The sequence below is a fragment of the Gobio gobio genome (assembly GCF_949357685.1).
Source record: "Gobio gobio genome assembly, chromosome: 21".
Classification (NCBI taxonomy): domain Eukaryota; kingdom Metazoa; phylum Chordata; class Actinopteri; order Cypriniformes; family Gobionidae; genus Gobio; species Gobio gobio.
In genome coordinates, this window is record NC_137117.1 from 22,770,004 (window position 1) to 22,789,125 (window position 19,122).

A 19,122-nucleotide genomic window follows, 5' to 3' on the forward strand; every position below is an offset into this window, starting at 1 on the left:
GGTTGGCTGCTGAGTCGGGGTCTCCACCTCTACCTCATGTCCTCCTGGCAGCGTTCCTCTTTTGGACACTGGCAGCAGCTTGTGCCCCACGCCCCCTCCCAGATGTTGTGTCTTGAGACAGATGTGCATCCCAGCTCAGTATCCAAGGAATCAAGGTAAGTATGTGGTTAAGCGGGAAATGTCATGCACTGGCTGATGAAAGGGAGGAACGTGCCAACGCAACAGCCCACCTGGCATCCAAACAGACGATAACAGAAGGAGAACTAGTATTTTATGGATGGAATTATGTAGACTATAGAATGCCACAATATTTGCTAAATGTAAACTAAGAAGTAATTGCATTTCTTGAAGAGCAAAATAGGATTTAAGTAATGTTAAAAAAAAAACATTACTTTTATTCTAAACTGGGTAAACCCAGCCTGATCTGCCGGCGATTTGATTTCACCCTGCAACTAATGAAACCTGTACATTCATTTCTCCTGCTTCTGTTACACTTTTGCGGGAACCAATCACAGACTGGCTTATCCAACTGGCACGCTATTGGCAGGTTTAACACAATGACGGATAGAGAAGCGATAGGTCGTTGCCCGTTTATCACACCTCTTGTGGTCTGATTGGTTGAAGGACTATCCAATTGCGTACAGAGGCATTTAATTTATGCTCTTTTATCACGCCTCTTGTGCAGTAGAAAATACAGAGCAGACTCTCCAGACCAATGTTCAATCTTAAATTGAACTTGGTCTGGTGATAGCCAGACAACTTTTATTCAGCAAGGATGCATTAAATTGATTAAAAGTGACACTAAAGTCATTTATAATGTTACAAAAGATTTCCATTTCAAATAAATGCTGTTCTTTTGAACTGTTCATCAAACTCCTGAAAAAATGGTTTCCAAAAAAATATTAAGCAGCACTACCATTTTTTACATTAAGACTCTTATGCTTGTTTCTTGAGCATCAAATTTGAATGATTTCTGAATAATACTGAAGGAAACTGAAGACTAGAGTTTAATTTGTAAAATATTTTACAATATTACTGTTTTAATTATATTTTTGATCACTGGTGAGCCTTGGTAAGCATAAGAGATTTAAAAAAATCTGACCAACTTTTTGAACCGTTTTGAACAGGAGTGGATAGATGCCTTCACGGTGATCATGATTTCACCAAGTACAACATGTTCCTGGATATTTGTTGATTCTGGATCAGATTTGAGGGACAAGTTTACAGTTTAAATCAAGTTTAGGTGCTTCTACACCAGTGTTATTCACCTATATAATTTCCAGGAGCATGTCTTAAATCACACCATGCTGTAATTATGAAATTCCAACTTGATTCCAATTACGAGATTTGTGGAACTCGTAATTCATTTTCTGAGAGCTCTGACTTGTACCATCTGACCACTGCAGATTCATTTTGCCCTTGATAGTGTTGCCACAGAAACGCAATTACGAGTCAGAGGATTTGAACATTGCAGAGAACTTCACATGTTGTCATCTTGTAATTACGGTAATTATGACAGCATGAATGCAGCATTTATTACAGAAATTTAAGCATGTATTTCTTAGTCAAATAAACACCATTTTCATAAATACTTGGTGCATTAAAATAATTTTTTTTGTAACATTTGCGACCAAACTCAGCCACTAGGGTGTATATATGCATGCACAGTGGGGAGAACAAGTATTTGATACACTGCCAATTTTGCGGGTTTGCCCACTTAAAAGCATGTAGAAGTCTGTAATTTTTATCATGGGTACTTTTCAACTCTGAGTGACAGAATCTAAAACAAAAATCCAGAAAATCTCTTTGTATGATTTTTAAGTAATTCATTTGCATTGTGTGCGTGTGTGTGTGTACATAAATTCATATTTTTTATGAATTGCCTTAGTTCGCCGTATAGAGACCAAAATAAACTCAAATACTCAATACTCAAGGTCATATGTGCCACACAAAGGCAAGCTTTATTACTGGACATACAAAGGGAGAAGACATTTCAAAAATAACATTCTGAAATAAAACTGTGTAGAACACAAAACAAGATAGTTGCCTGCCTCAAATAATGAATCCAAATAAATAGGACTAAGCAGTTTTACATCAAGCACATCTTTGTCAATCCACAACATGAACAAATATTTAATCTCGTGACATTCTTTTAGATGTCTTACAAAGATTACAAAACAGGATATGTACAACTGAAGAACTAGAGGACATGCTTGAAGTGTATTCGTACCAAACAGTGTGCAATGGCAGCATAATGACTGAATGTCCACCTTCATCTGGGACGCTCATATGACCCAGAACTTCACAAACAAATCGGCAGCTACAATGTCTGACCAGCCATGTGACATGTTTACACGCTGTTCGTACTCCCTAGCACCCAAAATTCATTTTCATTTTGTTAACACAGTCACTAGACAATGCAAAAAGGAATTTGGTGTGCGATCACAGTGGCGGAGCTTGTAAACAGCATCTTATCTTCCGCCACTGATGATTGAAAAAAATGAGAAAAATATTGATTTCAAGTGTACAGAAATAAAGCAAAAACAACTATTTGAACAATAGTTTAAAAAAATTGAAAAATATCTTTCTTTAAACAGGACCAGCCTGTTCGGTTTTATTCCAAAAGTCTGTTTCCATTTCCAGTTTGGCCTTGCAGATTCACAAATATCAAAGCCCTTATCAGGTCAGCTGATCCATATATTAAAATGTCCAGTCTGAATCTCTTTCCAGTCCATCTGCTCCTCATGCATTAACCTCTCTTATGCTCATGAACAGAACACTAATATTCCTATTTGGTTGAAAAGGAGAAGAAAAAAAAAGTTGCACTCCAATGGTCATATTTTCACCTAATTACTTTAACAAAGGCTCAACAGGGTCACAATATATTGGCTTGTTTTTACAGCAGCACTGATGTATATCCACATAAATATACGCATGTCCACAAAGCAGTAGCATGAATTTATAATAGCTTTTTTGTTTTAATTATTGCCACTGTACACACTTTGAATTATAAGCACTTGAACCATAATTATTGCTTTGTGGTGGAAAGCAGACTTTAGCACTTTGCACAAGAAAACACTTTTATTTTTCCCCCATTGATAATCGAGTTTAGAAACACATTGGACGATATTATCCACAAATATTTCTGCTGCTAGTGCTGCAAATGAGCATGGAGGCAATGAAATGGGAGATTGCTACATAAGATGCATGACAAACTAAACCCAAGCTGGTCTGATCTTAATCGTCTCAAACCAGGCCTTTTACAACCTTCTTGCATACATTTTGAATCTGTTGGTTTCTGAAAACATCAACACAGTGCTACGACATCTCTCTTGATGTCATTTCAAGAACGGAAATGATTCATCGTGCCAAATTCGATCCGATCGAGTCCTCGCAGAACTAGCACAGGGATCGCTTCACAAATTCATGGTTGCCTACACTAGAGCAGCAGGAGATGTTAAGATACAGATAATCACTGTAATATATTCCCCAGTCACACCCATCCTATCTCTCAGATAGCTATTGCCTCTAAAAATAGAAGCGTATATATAAATCAGTCAGTGTTCTAATAGAGGAAATAAGGGAAAATTGACTTTGGTAGCATCATAAATGGTCTTTTTACAAATATTTTTGGCCCTCGTTTCCCTCTATTCCTCTTAGTGTTCAGATATGGGCGGCTCCCATTTAAAAATCACATTTTGCTTCTTGCACTGCAGCCAATTCGAGCAGCGTGACGATGCCAAATGGGCCTCCTTCTCCTCTACATGACCCAGGCCTCGCGCACAGCTCCACAACAGCCCCAGCTTCACAATTCCCTTGCATCAGTTCCTTCAGATTTAGTCATTAGTGCATACTGTAGGCATGTATTTTGAATCTTACACTAAGAGATCTCGTATTTATACATTGAATAGCTTACATTGGAACCTCTTTTAAAACATCTGTTTCCTATTTACGAATGATTCCGAGCTTCAACTGGCACAACGACAGCAAATCTCTCAATAACAAGGAGTGAATAGATGGCGGCTGATGATCGAATCTCATTTGAAAAAGCAAGATACAGTACTGAAAATACATATGCGCTGTTGAAGAGCTCAGGACAAGGAGGACAGCGAGGTGTCCACTTGTTCTGAAAGGTTTCTTTGGGGGGGTGAGGAAGGATTCCACACGTCAATGATGTGGCAAATCGGAACCCACCCCCCTTCCCCAGACCAAAGCGCAGGGAATGGTGTAGCTTTTGTTATGGGGGGGTGAAGTTCTTCACTCACATGACTGAGCAACTCTTGGCCTTCTCCTTCTTGAAGGTAGAGGATAGGAGCTCAGACTTGCTGGGGAGGTGCAGCAGGCGTTTGGATAGCCGGCGGGTCGGGCTGGGCTTGGCCAATGGCTGCAGCTTATTGATACAAGCCAGCGCAGCTGTGCGGAACACGCTGTGGATGCTTTTCTCAGAGGTGAAGGCTGAACACTCCAGATAAGCCTCGGCACCCAACTGTTTGGCCATGGCAGAGCCCTGTGATGGAAGGAGATGCATAAAAAAGTCAGAACGCTGTGGGCTCTTAATAGAAGCCAAGGATACAGGTCATGGATTCAAAAGCTTTGTTAATGTTGGGAGTTGTCTCTATACATGCAGTATCTTTTTAAAGACAGCGTCCTAAGTAAAATAAGTGTCTGATTTAAAGATTTAAAACAGTGGTTTAATGACATTCCCCTTCCTAAATTATACAGGGCAGCTATGTTTTCATGTACCCATTTATATTAAGATAAACATTGTATTAATATACATACATATTAAACACAGTATTATAAAGTGAAAATGTTATTTCTGAAATGACATAGTAAACTGTCAGTGCACTAACTCCAAAGCAAATTATTTAAATATTACCTAGAAATGGTGTATCTTTTTTTAGTAATAATAATAATAATAATAATACTTTTCACCATATATGCATACACAACACTTTTCAAAAGTTTGGAGTCTGTAAGATATTTTTAGCTCAAACATACAGAAAAACTAAATATTGTGAAATATTTCTAAATACTTCTTTTAAAACGCAATTTATTCCCTTGATGTAAAGCTGAATTACTCCAGTCTTCAGGGTCACATCTTTCAGGAATCATTCTAATCTGCTGATTTAGTGTTCAAGAAACGTTTCTTATTATAAATGTTGAAAACAGTTGTGCTGCTTAATATTTTTGTGGAAACTGATGCAATGTATTCAGGTTTCCTTGATGAATAGATGGTAGTGTAGTTCAAAAAGCAGATTTACAAAAAATATCACCAAACAGCCTGCGTAAGCAAGATCAACATAACAGAGGAAAGAAACAACGTGTGGCTGTACCTGCTCATGAGTGATGGGTGTTTGTTTCTGATTGGACAGTTCCATCAGTGTGCAGACATCCGTCCGAAGGTCTGTCTTGCAACCAACAAGGAGAATACGAGTACTGGGGCAGAAGTCGAGGATCTCAGCCCTCCACTGCAAAGAGACATACATATATAAAATTGTTTTGCAAGAACTGATTCATCTTACAGAGCAAACACATTGTTCTGTATAACTAGGGTTGCATAATGACAATTATAATCTTGATTCTTAAGTGCCAAGCACTTCTGGCAAGTATAGTGTGATAAATATTGCAGCCCAAAAATGCTGATGAAGTACAGTAAAAAAGCAAAAACAAATGACTCATTCATAAATAACTCTAAATTAAACTGACTGACTTTAAAGATACTTTGAGTTACCAGACAAAACATTTAACACTGAAGAAAACAATTTCTTCATGCTCAGTGGTGTATTTGAATATTAATAGAAACATCTAGTTACCTTCTTAAGTCCACTGTCAAAGATATCTGGGCGACTGATGTCAAAACAGAGAAGCACGGCATCGGAGTCACTGTAGCAGAGGGGTCTCACATTATCATAGTATGGAGATCCTGAAACAAGAGAGAGATGCTACTGAAGAGACGGCTACAATTTAAATGATCTTCACTCAATACATGCAACTATTACAATTCTTTTTGATAAAAGGTTCTTTCTGTAGGGCCTCAAATGCAGTTTAAGTGTCCTTGACAATTTGCTGTAATATAGCGCCCAAGATAGATGACAGAACAGGAACGTGCTTTCAAAACACAACTTTGATAATGTGACGTATTTCTGAGTGAAGCAGTTGATCGGAAGACCCCCCCCCCCCCCCCCCCAAAGTCAGCAGAAAATAAAATATTCTAAATATTTTCCACCAGTACATACATAGCGGACTGTCTGTGAATGTGCTGTACATATCTGCAGACAAAGGCCTGAGGTAGAGCTCCCCTGGTCATCACTTCATTTCCAGTCGGCTCAGCATACATCCTGTTAAAGCCCTCTACCTCTCACTGCTTGCCATATTGGCAATTTAAAGTAGAAGAAAATGACATTTGAGCTCTAAATCCTCATTGATCTATGCGTCTCACTCTCTCCCTCAATTTCTTTTTTCCAGTAGATTATGCAACTGGAGCGATGGGGCTGGGGTAGGCACTTCCTCCCGCTCTTGCTCAGAATCCTTAAGTAAGCCACCCACCCCCCAATACCTCCAGACTAGTCCCCCTGTTTCCACAGCAACAGCCTTGGAGTCAACCATCTGCAGAGCGCAGTCTTCCTAAAGGCATCCCTTAACTGCCTATCAATCATTTGATACAGAGCAGTGCCCACCCACTTGGTGCTGAGAAGATGCTGGGGTGGTGTAAACAATCTTTTATACACCTCACTATTGCAGTCTCCTTTTCTGGATTAATTTTGCATCCATCTCCTTCTGAACCTCACGTTTGATCATCATTCTGACGTAGTCTTTGACAAAAATGACATTCTCAGATTTTTGTTTAAAATGTTGATTTTTTAAAAGTAAACTTACCCAGTGTTGATTAAAAAAAGGAATGCATACAATGGAAAAGTACAGTTATTTCAAGTACTTAGTGTAAAAATAATATATAAATAGTAAACTGTAAGTGTGATGCTATGTTCACTTAAAGAACTTACAAGTATACTTGCTGTATAAAATTACTAAACTAGTAGTTTACTGAGAGTACACCTCAAAATGTACTTTCATAAAACAACAAAAAAAAGGTACTACAAGTATTAAAATAGTAAACTACTTATAAGTTCACTTGTAGTACAGATGCCGTACAAATGAGAAACGTAATGTTACACTTATAGTTTACTTAAACATACTTTTATATACTAAAAAGTGGGTGAATTTAGTCCCAAGCAGTATTGAAATAGTACACTTACAAGTTTACCAGTAGTACATTGATATTAGTATACTTACTACATACTTAAAAATATATTTGAACTTTACTTAAGTATATTTCATAAAATGAATTTGAAGTATACTTATTTTTAGCAAGGGAAAGCAGGAATGGGTTTGCTGCAGACAGATCTTCACTCTGAACCACAGATCACAGTCTCTTTTCTCTCTTACCGTGACATCACGGTCACACAAACCTGGGCGTGCGGCTGCATTCAATTGCTGCTGATCTTAATGCAGCGATCGATGTGAATGTACACCAAGGGACCAGAGGCAATTTCGATTAAACTTAACAAAATGGCACATCCCAGTAGTCAGAGACAAAGACCTCCACATGGTGAGCTCACTCAAATCACTGTTTGAAATCTGAAAAGCACACTGTGACGCTTATACTGTTGGCAGGGGGCGCTTCCTAACATGAATCCTTTTACCACCTTCAGTCTTGGATCACAGAACTGCACTATGTGTGCAAGGATGTTCAATAGTAAACATCGCTTCTCCTCTCTCAACCCTGGGCCACATGTTCCCTGGCTAAACAAGATGAGGATGTTATGCTGCCTGTGTATTACCAGACGGAGGGTTGGTGAAGCGAACAAAAAAAAAAAAAAAAAAATGAGCAGCACAGAGTTGCTACAAACGCACTAAATGCTTGCTTTATGTTGTGCTGCCATGCCTAGAGCAAACTAGCTTAGCTGAAAAGTGGGCCAACGTGTGCATTTTTGATATGAGATGGCCTTTTCCTAAGGCGCAAGAAGAGTCTTGTGAAGAGAACAGATGGAGGTGGAGTGGGTTGCTTTTGTGTGCCGCACAGACGAGAGCCACAGCGCATTCCATCTGCTGATCCCTTTCACTCTTTGAACAACCATTATAGCATTATTTCAGCAATGACTCTGAACTAGGAATGTAACTGTCAAGTTGCATCAATAATGTTCTAAAACAGTGAAAAAAGGGAGATTTTGGTGTGCACCTGAGTGTGCTTGACATCACCATTTGGATTGTAAAAATGTCACTGGAAAAGATGATCTTGGGTATGATTCACTCATTAAAGGAGTCATGTTCACATTTCACGTCCCTCATGACTAAGCCTTCTCTGACAGTCTCAATGAGACAGTGATAACAGATCTTGTCAATTATTATTGCTTAATGCCATTTACTAGGGAAAGAAAATATCCTTCCAGTGTGAAGAATATGGTATCATATAATGAAAAGAAAATGCCTTTGTTTCCTGCTTCTATACCATGACTCTACAGCAAAATAAATCATTTTATCGAAGTGAATTTGATTGCTGTCTGTATTGAATGATGAGAGACTGGCTGCAAAAATAACGCCAAACAATACATCATTTTAGTGTCACTAGCTCAACTAAAAAAAAAGGTGTCTAATTCAAGAACAAAACTTATGAAATGGTTTAAAAAAAAAAAAAGACTCATCATTCAGACGAATAATTCACTTAATGAACTGAATCAGATTGGTTACTGATCTGCAAATCATTATCACAGAATCAAAAAGCTGACTAAGAGTAAAGTTTAATGTAGTGGAATATGTGAGAATTAATCAGCACTCTGCGACTCGTGTAGATGCGAGCAGGGGGCTGAGAGAGGTCAATGTTCACAAAGGAGCTAGAAGCAAGTGAAAGCCCCTGTCCGTCTTCCCACTAGAGATGAGAACAAAACCGAGAGCGTTCTCCATATCCCCAACCCCCCTTTTGCCTAAGATCCCAGAGATTCCATCACAGAACATGATGGAAGCTCAACAAAGAATCCCCCCTCTCTCTCACTGCGAGGGGCTGGCCATGACCCCTCAGGGAATACCATCTCAGAGCTGTGGTGGTGTTTCCTCATTGGTGCCTGTCATCAACTGCCAATGGCCACTGGAGAGCACATTAATCTACTGGCTGTTTTAATGTGCTAATGGAGCACTATTTTTACACACCCGATCTTGTGTAGTCATCCCATACTGAAGCAGCAGAATTTATATTCACAGAAATGTACATCCATCAGCGTAACAGCAAATGCCACCTAATCCATTGCTAATACCCCAATGCAAATTAAATATAGCCTCCATATTAGAAATACAGACGGCCATCTTCTAAGAGCCTGCAGTAGGTCCAATTGGCTGTCGTGATTAAGTGAGAGGATTGATTTTCACCTGTAAATCCTTTCTGGGCCTCAAAGAAAGCAGTTCGAAACCCAATGATGAGGTCAGCGCGATCAATGAGGAGAAGACTAATAAGAAGCCTCATTCACATTGAGCAGCATCACGGAGCAGATATAAATAGCACACAGGATATAACCGTAAACGACACTCAAATCAAAACCGACACGCTTTAACCGCCATTAAATTAATTAAAATTCAAAGTGATCAGAAAAATTGCAATGAACTAATTACTGTAGGTTACAACTTTGGCACCAGTTTGATTAAACATACAAAAGCACATCAGAAATGAAACTTTTTTTTAATGTGCACTAAAGGTAATGGGACATAATTTAGCTAGCAGTATGAATATGTATGAATCCACACATTACCACTGAAAAGTTTGGGGTCGTAAGAAATTATTCTTTTTAATCAGCAAGGATGCATTAAATTGATCAATGGACAGTAAAGACATTTATAATTTTACAAGAGATTTTAAATAGATATTTTTCTTTTCAACTAAGAAAAAAAGATTAACAGTATCTACAAAAATGTTAAGCACAATGTTTACAACATTGATAATACTCAGAAATGTTTCTAGAGCACTAAATCAGCATATGCAATGATTTCTGAAGTATCATGTCACACTGAAAATTCAGCTTTGCCATCACAGGAATAAATAACATTTTTAAAAAATATTTTTATTCAGTTTTTACTGTATTTTTGAACAAATATATGCAGCCTTGGTGAGCATAAGAAACTTCTTTCAAAAACATTAAACAATCTTACAGACCCCAAACTTTTGAACAGCAATGTATACATATAACATGCATCTATAAAATGATACATTGTTTTATTTATTAAATAATATTTTTTATCAGAAATACAGCATAGAGATAATTATGTTAACCTGATGCTACAGTATGTTTTGCCTTCTTGGTGTGAGAATATCAGTTCCAAAATGACTAGCAAAATATCAATTTATATTTCTTTTTTTTTTTTGCTGAACTTATGGATGCAGCCAATTCAGTTTATATCTGAGAGTATGGAAAGACTTGACTTGGAATATCCATTTAACTTGATGGAAAATACAGCTTGAATCCTACAACACCAGCCACGATTAACAGCTAAAAACTGGATAAAACTCTGGTTTGCACTCTCATCCTCATTCAAGCCCCGACTCATCCCCTTTAAACTATACTCTGTCTCAGCTGGCTTGTCTCCAAGCAGACTAAATCAGATCAAAAAGCATGAGCAAAAGGCTGGGGCATGTTATCAGCACATTTTTCATTCAGCAATCTGTACATGAAATCTCTATCCTTGCTTTCTCTCTCCCTCGCTCACCGTCTGTCAATCTCCATCACACACACGTACAAACACATGATAGAAACCTAGTCCTATCAGCCACACTTCACAGTCAGCCAGACGTTACTGGGTGCTAAATTTGATGCTTCTGTTGGCGTATGTTTCGCACACATCCAATAAGACATGTGATTATCATGTCTGTCATTTACTAGGGATTCAGAAATGAGCAGTGAGGAGCAGACATACACAGCACATTGTAATCAGGTCAATAGACTACAATGAGAAGCCGTGGGGAGATGTGAACTGCCTCAGTGACCATGTACTCCCTTGTTAGACTACTGATTATGTACGGAAGCTTATAGAAAAACAGACAAAGTCTTATGTCTGATAAATATTGGACAAAAAAAACGTGCTTTCTTGATTTGGTAAACTCTAATCTGATTGGCTGACTTCACGCAACTTCCGGGATTAAGGGCATACAGGGTTTATCATCAGTCAGTTTGTAAACAAAATCACATTAACATGTCAATTTTGACAATTAAATAATCACTGGATTTTCAAATTCAAGTATCAAATCTCTGAATGATATTTAATATCCACAAGCAGAATAGTCGGTTACTACTTTTGGAACAGACAGAAGTTCTGATCACAGAGTCTGTACTCATTTTTCACACCAACTGGACACTCTTAATCAAATGCACATATGCTTTGTAGAACATAGTTTCTATATGGTGTTCTATTGCAAACTGAGCATCTGTTACAATTATTCTACGTTTACATTTCCCTGCTTCAGCATTAGCATACATTATATAAATTCAATATTCAAATCAGGTCTAGTTTAGTAATCAGCATGACTGGATTGGCCCAACACAGATCAAAACAAGCCAGGCTGTTTCCTTGAGCAGAATATAAAACAGCTACAATTTGTAACAACCATAAGGAAAGTAGCAGTTCTGTGACTACAGACCATCATGATATTTGTCATTTGTCAACCAATGACAATACACTCTAAAGCAAAAATGCATGAATATCTTATGCTTTTATTAACTAGATGCCACATTATTATGATATTGAAAACCATGTCTCAATTATTTGTAGGCTAATTATAATACAAGAATGTGGGCAAAACGCCCCCTCCTAGTCCATTTTGACATCACATTAGCTCATATATCCCACTAATGTATTTTGATTTAATGTTAAAAAATACCATAACTTATACTGTTATTTCCCCCATTACACATGACATTTCATATTATGTCGAGACAGCCTCATATTGCTTCATTTACATTATGTCGTCCAAGTTGCATAACATGCCCAAAAGAACAAGTCTATTTATTTAGATCCGTTTTAATATTTAGTCAAGGAATCATCCGTTTAATCTTACCAGAAGTGTCCCATAAACTCAATTCAACACGTTGGTCATCAAGCTCCAGACAGGCTGTGTAGTTCTCAAATACTGTTGGCACATACGTCTGAGAAAGAGATGCAACATATTAAAACTGAGGAACATGCATGCGGTGCTGCATGCAGGTGATGCTTAGAAAGAACCAGAGTAAATCTTAACGTATTGTTCCTTGCCTCTACGTAAAACGATTTCATGTTTGTATTATTTTGTTATGCCGGTAAAATCTTAACGGACTTGGTAACCAAAGCATGTTACAATGAAACTATTCTTAACATGCATGAGGAGAAAAAAAAAACAGCTAATCTAGACATGGAAAAACCATTAATAATATAAATTACAGAATTATTATAGCGAATGGGCTTCTTTCAGAAATGCTGTACTGACCTCCGGATAACAATCCTTCGCCAAAACCTGTAACATCGCAGTTTTCCCGCATTGAACATCCCCAACCAGCACAAGTTTACATCTGACCACCAGCGGCTGTGCGTTTCTTCTCTCTTTCATGGTTTTACGATATCTTTTAACGGAATACAATAAACAAAAACGCCTAAAACAGACCGACACGAGGATGCGCGAGTGCACAACGGTTTCTGTAGTGATTAAACACAACACTGCGAATCCGGATTGCCCGCAGCCGAAGTGATTGAACGCTTGACTGTGGGCTTATATGTGCCGCGCAACAGCCAATCACCTCGCACGATGCTCATGACGTCTCACATTCTTCCCTCAGTCTGGAAACGTATTTCCCCGACGACTCAGCCTTTTGGGAAACTTTGATCTCATCCTTACCGAATAAAAAAAACCCCACAAAAATGTTAAACCACACTAGGGATGTTCTGTGATTACAAAAGACTATCTATACAATCACATTCTGAGAATAGCGTTTGCTATTGTAGTTTCAATGAATGTCTATCACATACAAACTAAATAGTGGCACTTCACAGCTTTTCCTGCATATTGTGGCGGCTTTATTGTCTCCTGGGTAATTAATTAGATTGTTTTCACTCAGCACCCAAAGCCAGTCAATTGGTTTGTTCACACATTCTTGTCTCCTCCTCCTGCCGACTTTACTTTCACCTAGCCTAAATGTTTGAATCGCCTACTTTCTTTCAGAGAGTTTTCCTTTCATTTCTGAGGATTTAAAAAAATAACAATAATATCAAAAAATAGCTAATTCTTAAACTGTTGTGTTTGTCTTCTTCTGCCCTAATACTGAAAACATAGTCTTGATCATATGTATCCATTTTGACATGTTTGGTCATTTTACAGTAAAGTATTGCATGACTCCTCTTAAAAATCCCCTTGACTAAAAACATGAAACCATTGTTTACATTTCTAACAAACTGGATTATTGGACAAATTGCTCTTTGATCCTTGTCTGTGTTTGTTTTGGACACTCAGTAGTTTGAATAAGGACGGTGTGAGACCAAAGGTTTATTGGCCTGATGGGGCAGTTAAAAATTTCAGCCCTCGGGGAGTTTCAGAAGGTTAAAGTGGTCTGATAGACACCAGGCACAGAGGCTCTGACACTTTCAAGGTTATATGTGTATGTTAAACACCTCAGAGACAGCAGGCTGAGAGGAATATACCTTACGCAAACACTTCTCTCCCTATACTTAAAATTCAATTGTTCTTCAAACTGTCATTAGGTGGTCTAATTTCACACCGTTGAATGGTTTCAGAGCAGTATTCATAATGCCTGCATCTGCAGAAAGATTTATCATTGTCTCTGTTTTTGTCCCTACGGTCATACCAACTGCAAACAACTTTCAGGATAAAAATTTGTGATGGGATAATAATATATTTGGTTTAATTTTAACTGGATTATTATGCCATTCAACCTATACTGAACCAGTTAGTGATAGGATGAGGCTTGTATTATCTGCAGCAGGGATGGAGACCACATGAAGTATGTATGAGAGAAGAATTCCCCTGCTGTAATAGCAGGGCACAAAGCACAGGAAAGCAGGTGGAGCTGAATAATCAACAGCCCAGTGTGTCACAACACAATCTGCTGTAGGAGATAGAGGAAGGAGGCGTCAGAAGGTTGCAGTTGGGTTCCTACCTCTGTTTAACCTCAGAGGTTCACGGTCACATGGCATCTATTGAAGATAATTATGTAAGACAAAAATATTCTGTGAGTGTGTACATGTTTTTCTATCCTGGTGACTTCAACCTGAATACACACTGACTCATGGGGACTCACTAAATTGATTTTTTTTTTTTGAAAATGTAAAAATTCAGAAAGTTTTGTTTGATGGGTAAGTTTTGGGGTATGGTTAGTGTAAGGGGATAGAAGATATAGTTTGTAGAGTATAAAAACCATTATGTCTATGGAAAATCCCCACAAAGATATAGTGAAACCAGATATATATGTGTGTGTGTGTGTGTGTGTGTGTGTGTGTGTGTGTGTGTGTGTGTGTGTGTGTGTGTAAAATGAAAGTTAGATAATAATATTAAATACAAATAATAATATTAAATACATTAAATATTTAAAATATATAATTATTTAATTATTTACTAATTTTAATTTATATATGCAACATATGTATTTAAGATTTAAATATGTACTTTATAGGTGATATCTATGATATCCCCTTTGTCCAGAAACACATTTCCACCCGACCGACCGTACATTCTTTTGTACGCTTTTATCTCATCTTACTTAAACTAATGAAAGATATGAAAATCCTATATGTTTTAGAAGTGTGTTGCACAAATTACACATATGATTAAATAAGTTGCTTTATATAATTGATATAAATTCATGCAACATAAGAATAGGGTCAGAATAGTTTGTACTTCATTATGCTCGTGGTCCCATTACTTCTTATTTATATGATCTGCGTTCTTAGACATGCAAAGTAAATTAGGCCCTTTGCCAGTTTTACCAAATTTCCTGCATATTCTGACAATTTCTTTGTGTCTAAAGTAATCAATTAAATTGTTTTCATTCAGCATCAATAGCCACAGACATGAGGACAATGGGACTGTTCACACATTCTTGTCCTTCCTCCTCTCTAACCTTTAATGATGTGTGAATCCCCTAATTTCCTTCTGAGAGGAAACAGAAACATATTTCCAACAGCCCACTCTTTTGGGAAACGTATCTCATCTTGAAATGAAAGATATGTTATGAAAAGTTTTTAGACGTGTTGACAAAACTATCCACAAATTTCACAATTTGTATATTATATTTATACATTTCTATATTTATTTACTTCTAGGGGAAATATGTATTTCATGCACTCTACCTGTTAAGCCGTTTGTTTCAGTGGTGCCATGACAATAGTGCTGGGACGTATACATCATAGAGATGTTTAGACGCATGTAATGTTGTTGTTTTTTTGTCGTTTTATGCATGTAACTTGATGGACGTTTAGCATTTGTTGACAGTGCCAGAGATAAAGATAAAGCTAAACCCTCATGTGTGACAGATGGCTGTGTAATTTGCAGTTAAAAATGAAAGCATTTTCAGTGTCAGCCTCTCAGGAGGGAAATGGAGCATACAGAAATGAAGCGAAGTAGCATATGGAAAGGGCAAAGCCCATTTGTGGGGCATGCGTGGATTTGAGGAATACCGCAATGAGGTCAAGAGGATCAGCCAAATTGCTCTCTGTCGAACTTTACGTTCCGGTCAGTTGATCCGGACCACCTCGAACCACCATCGCCTTTTCTCCAGCTCTCTCATTAGCCAAATCTTTGCTATAGGCCCCGTTATGCTCTGATGACAGGGAACGTGATACTGAGAGCATATCAAGCCACAGCTGTAATCAGCTCTTCTTGCTACTAGAACACCAACTGAGAGAGAAAGAGAAAGAGACTCTAACAGCACCCCCTGACCCACAACCGCCCACTTGCAGCAGACAGAGGCCCAGCAGGCAGCTAATTAGCATGTGTTAATGAGTTCCTGTGCCAGGGTGACCCGCTCAGTAGTGCAGGAAAAGTGTGGAGGTATGGTGTGTCTGCTTCACGGTGCTTGTAAACACAATTACAAACAAGCCTGACATACTTTGAACTCCAATCTAGCACATTCATAGGCTGTACAGGAGTCTCGAAATGCAATTCGCTGCAGTAACAAGCATCTACATGCTCTACATCAGATTTAAAGGCACAATATGTAATTTTTTGCCACTAGAGGTCGCTTATTCAAAACAGGTGTGACTTGATGACACCTTGATTTTGCAGAGCTTTTATTATGTCACAGATGACCGCTTCCACTTTTTCCAGTCATGTGTATCTGGGGTAACGCAACACTGTTTTATCATATATGATACATCTGAGTGTGTTGAAAGTTATGTTATAATGCTACTTTGTGCGTTCGCTCGGTGGCTACTATGAGACAATTGCACACTGCAGTAAGCTAGATCAATATTAGGCATGGTAAAACATGATACCCGTGGTAAATCAAGAAAACAAGATTTAAACAATAAGACTAACTGTGTTGAGCTATATAATAATGATTCGTTTTCTTTCTATGAATGCATTCGAACAGTTGCTCACCAATAAAACACAATATATTAAAGCATCTTTTTCCAAGGTTTCCACTAAATAAAACCGAAAATCGAGGGTAACGCGGGTATGATGTCATTGATATGCGATACACACAGTCCGTGTCCCGGTTAAAGTTGCTTATTTCTCTGGATGTAAACATTCTTGGAAACATTTGGGATAATGTAAGTGCACAAGTCAACAAAATATATAACATTGTTCTAGTGGTTTTTGGATATTTTAATCCAAAATCTGTGTGAATTTGAGTGTTTGGCTAAGTTTGACCCCCAGTTTTCCCATATTTTGAGTCTAATATATGACAAGCTGTGACCTCACTGCTAAATTCATGCACTCTAAAAACATTTTAGCAGTTAACCTAAAATGTGCTTAATGTGGTATTAACGTTCATTAAAGTCAAAATATTAATATCACAGAATAGCATGACTAAATTAAGCTTACACATAGAAATAAATAAATAATATATATATATATATATATATATATATATATATATATATATATATATACACACTCACCTAGAGGATTATTAGGAACACCTGTTCATTTTTTAATAAATGCCATTATCTAATCAACCAATCACATGGCAGTTGCTTCAATGCATTTAGGGGTGTGGTCCTGGTCAAGACAATCTCCTGAACTCCAAACTGAATGTCAGAATGGGAAAGAAAGGTGATTTAAGCCATTTTGAGCGTGGCATGGTTGTTGGTGCCAGACGGGCCGGTCTGAGTATTTCACAATCTGCTCAGTTACTGGGATTTTCACGCAGAACCATTTCTAGGGTTTACAAAGAATGGTGTGAATAGGGAAAAACATCCAGTATGCGGCAGTCCTGTGGGTGAAAATGCCTTGTTGATGCTAGAGGTCAGAGGAGAATGGGCCGACTGATTCAAGCTGATAGAAGAGCAACTTTGACTGAAATAACCACTCGTTACAATCGAGGTATGCAGCAAAGCATTTGTGAAGCCACAACACGCACAACCTTGAGGCGGATGGGCTACAACAGCAGAAGACCCCACCGGGTACCACTCATCTCCACTACAAATAGGAAAAAGAGGCTACAATTTGCACAAGCTCACCAAAATTGGACAGTTGAACACTGTAAAAATGTTGCCTGGTCTGATGAGTCTCGATTTCTGTTGAGACATTCAGATGGTAGAGTCAGAATTTGGCGTAAACAGAATGAGAACATGGATCCATCATGCCTTGTTACCACTGTGCAGGCTGGTGGTGGTGGTGTAATGGTGTGGGGGATGTTTTCTTGGCACACTTTAGGCCCCTTAGTGCCAATTGGGCATCGTTTAAATGCCAAGGCCTACCTGAGCATGGCTACTTCCAGCAGGATAATGCGCCATGTAACAAAGCTCAAATCATTTCAAATTGGTTTTTTGAACATGACAATGAGTTCACTGTACTAAAATGGCCCCCACAGTCACCAGATCTCAACCCAATAGAGCATCTTTGGGATGTGGTGGAACGGGAGCTTCGTGCCCTGGATGTGCATCCCACAAATCTCCATCAACTGCAAGATGCTATCCTATCAATATGGGCCAACATTTCTAAAGAATGCTTTCAGCACCTTGTTGAATCAATGCCATGTAGAATTAAGGCAGTTCTGAAGGCGAAAGCGGGTCAAACACAGTATTAGTATGGTGTTCCTAATAATCCTTTAGGTGAGTGTATATATATATATATATATATATATATATATATATATATATATATATATATATATATATATATATATATACATATATATATATATATATATATATATATATATATATAAACAAATTTTTTTTTCGAAAATAGGCTCATTTTCCAACTCCCCTGAGTTAAACAGTTGAGTTTTACCGTTTTTGAATCCATTCAGCCGATCTCCGGTCTGGTGGTAGCACTTTTAGCATAGCTTAGCATAGATCATTGAATCTGATTAGACCTTTAGCATCTCAATCAAAAATGAACAAAGAGTTTCAATATTTTTCCTATTTAAAACTTGACACTTCTGTAGTTACATTGTGTACTAAGACTGACGGAAAATAAAAAGTTGTGATTTTCTAGGCCGATATGGCTAAGAACTAGCCTGGGAAAACCGGCAAATTTAGATTTGCTCTGCAAGTAGTCTGGCAAAGAGCCCATTCAAGCCCATTTCTAATCCATCGAAATCGCGGCACCAATCAGAAACGTTGGGGTGGGCTTTACACGATGACGACAGCGACAGACGACAGTCTGTTTTAAGCGCTTTAAACTTTTCCTTTTCGTTAAAACCCGAGCAAAGAACAACACTCGAAGCCTTCATATCTAAAAAAGATGTTATCGCTGTCTTACCGACTGGATTGGGCAAAAGTCTGATGTACCAGCTTGCCCCTTTTGTGGCTAAACGAATGGGTCTTAGCGAGAGCCCTCTTGTAGTGTTAATGTTTCACAAAATATAGTTTTAAGTCCTTTTCAGGCGAGAATGTAGTTGTTTAAAGCTCAAATCTGTGGTTTATTTATAA

The 19,122-nt window shown here is 38.0% G+C and overlaps 1 protein-coding gene across 1 annotated transcript; it reads right to left on the bottom strand.

Annotated features, from left to right (window-relative positions):
* Positions 1 to 1,930: 1,930 nt before the first annotated feature.
* rnd1b (Rho family GTPase 1b) lies at positions 1,931 to 12,813 on the bottom strand. The gene is made up of 5 exons (XM_079802318.1): positions 12,500 to 12,813; positions 12,095 to 12,182; positions 5,817 to 5,926; positions 5,337 to 5,471; positions 1,931 to 4,507 (listed from the first exon to the last, which is right to left on the bottom strand). The coding sequence occupies exons 1-5, from the start codon at positions 12,617 to 12,619 to the stop codon at positions 4,262 to 4,264; spliced, it is 699 nt and encodes a 232-aa protein (XP_079658444.1). The 5' UTR covers positions 12,620 to 12,813; the 3' UTR covers positions 1,931 to 4,261.
* Between the last annotated feature and the right edge of the window lie 6,309 nt (positions 12,814 to 19,122).